General features: G+C 34.0%; 1 protein-coding gene across 1 annotated transcript; it reads right to left on the bottom strand.

Annotated features, from left to right (window-relative positions):
- LOC103516195 (zinc finger protein OZF-like) lies at positions 1-1,608 on the bottom strand (the record flags this gene model as incomplete). The annotated part of the gene is made up of 2 exons (XM_017446951.2): positions 685-1,608; positions 1-603 (listed from the first exon to the last, which is right to left on the bottom strand). Coding segments are annotated over exons 1-2 (1,328 nt in total), but the record flags the coding sequence as incomplete, so codon positions are not given.
- Between the last annotated feature and the right edge of the window lie 714 nt (positions 1,609-2,322).

Below are 2,322 nucleotides of genomic sequence, written 5' to 3'. Positions count from 1 at the left end.
AATGAAAAATCCTTTGAACACAAATCACATTTAAACCTGATACCCTGGTGTATTTTCTTATGTTCTATCAAAATATCTTTGCGTAAGAATTCCTTTGAACACAAATTACATTTATATCTGATGCCCTGGTGTAGTTTCTTATGTAGTATCAAACTTCTTTTGAATGAAAAATCCTTTGAACACAAATCACATTTAAACCTGATACCCTGGTGTATTTTCTTATGTTCTATCAAAATATCTTTGCGTAAGAATTCCTTTGAACACAAATTACATTTATATCTGATGCCCTGGTGTAGTTTCTTATGTAGTATCAAACTTCTTTTGAATGAAAAATCCTTTGAACACAAATCACATTTAAACCTGATACCCTGGTGTATTTTCTTATGTTCTATCAAAATATCTTTGCGTAAGAATTCCTTTGAACACAAATTACATTTATATCTGATACCCTGGTGTATTTTCTTATGATCTGTCAAATTATCTTTGCGTGAGAATTCCTTTGAACACAAGTCACATTTATATCTGATGCCCTGGTGTAGTTTCTTATGTTCTGTCAAACTCCTTTTGTGAAAATATTCCTTTGAACACAAATTACATTTATATCTGATGCCCTGGTGTAGTTTCTTATGTAGTATCAAACTTCTTTTGAATGAAAAATCCTTTGAACACAAATCACATTTAAACCTGATACCCTGGTGTATTTTCTTATGATCTGTCAAATTATCTTTGCGTGAGAATTCCTTTGAACACAAGTCACATTTATATCTGATGCCCTGGTGTAGTTTCTTATGTAGTATCAAACTTCTTTTGAATGAAAAATCCTTTGAACACAAATCACATTTAAACCTGATACCCTGGTGTATTTTCTTATGTTCTATCAAAATATCTTTGCGTAAGAATTCCTTTGAACACAAATTACATTTATATCTGATACCCTGGTGTATTTTCTTATGATCTGTCAAATAACCTTTGTGAAAATATTCCTTTGAACACAAATCACATTTGTATCTGATACCCTGGTGTCTTTTCTTATGTTCTGTCAAACTCCCTTTGTGAAAATATTCCTTTGAACACAGATCACATTTATATCTGATACCCCGGTGTAGTATTTTGTTCAGTTTTCCTACTTTATAACTCTGCTGACAATTGTAATTGATACTTCTTCTTTCATGATCGGATTCATTTTTCAAAGTGGAATCGTGTGATTTGAAAAACTCCAAACAATCTCTAGTAACAGCATCATTTCCATTGTTTTCTTCTACATTTATACTGTCGCCTTCATAAGATTCTTCTTTCACCGTGACTTCGTATGGTATATCTAGGGGTTCACGCTTTATTACTCGAAAAGGGTCGTATAAAGATGGTGACGCTCCAACATGTTCTTGTGATTCCTCGACTTTAGGTTCCATTACTGCCGTCTAATATTATTCTGGTCAGCAGGAATGTATACCAATGAGAAAGAATGTATACCAATGAGTTATGTATTCCAGTAATCGTAGATATGTACTTATGAAGTTTTTCCTGAAAAATGAGAATTTTTTTTCTTCAAAACCTAAGTAAATTGATATTGTTTCAAATTAAAAATAAAATAGTCGATCTTACGAAGTATTTTTTGTATCCATTCAGATTTTTACATTTGTCTAAAGGAAGGAAAGTAACGTAATGGGCTGAAATTTTGAAAAGTCAGTTTTTAGTGCCAAAACACGTGTTTAGGTCCCTAAATCCAAAGGCTCAGCCATTGTATGTGTGTGTGGTTGGGGGTATGGGGGGGGGTCGCAAAAATCGCGAATTATTTCCATGCAGTTAGGTGAAGGAAGAGTGGGAGAGGAAAAGATTCGGGTAGCGAGAAGGAATGCAAGATTAGTTAACCCTTCGAAGGAAATAATTTAGTAAGTTATTATCGATTTATAGTTTTTGTGAGATCCTTAAATAGAGGAGCGGGTGAGTTAGGGGGAATTCATAAGAATTTAATCATAATAGAGAAAGTGTTTAGTAGAAAGTTCAGCAGACGTATAAAGAAGCAGAAGCTCCTTTTATATCAACATTTCGTTGACGTAACTTCTGAACAAGTACCGTTAGATTTTCAACGTTATCGATTGTAGGTACCTACATGATGAAAGCTGAAAAAATGCCGCGTACAGTATTTTTTTATCACCCTGTAGACAGAACCGAGCAAAAGTAACGTAAGACTACCCCAAAAACTCTTTGGGGGGAGCCACTTCTGTGCCAAATACTTTGTGCGGACATCATAAAGGAATCCCAACATATGAGTAAGTCTATACCTTTTTTAGAATAGCAATAGTCCTCCATTGTTTGCCCACT

The sequence above is a fragment of the Diaphorina citri genome, unplaced genomic scaffold (assembly GCF_000475195.1).
Source record: "Diaphorina citri unplaced genomic scaffold, Diaci psyllid genome assembly version 1.1 scaffold1504, whole genome shotgun sequence".
NCBI lineage: Eukaryota > Metazoa > Arthropoda > Insecta > Hemiptera > Psyllidae > Diaphorina > Diaphorina citri.
Note: the sequence above shows the minus strand (reverse complement) of the source record. Positions and strands in the feature narration are given on the sequence as shown.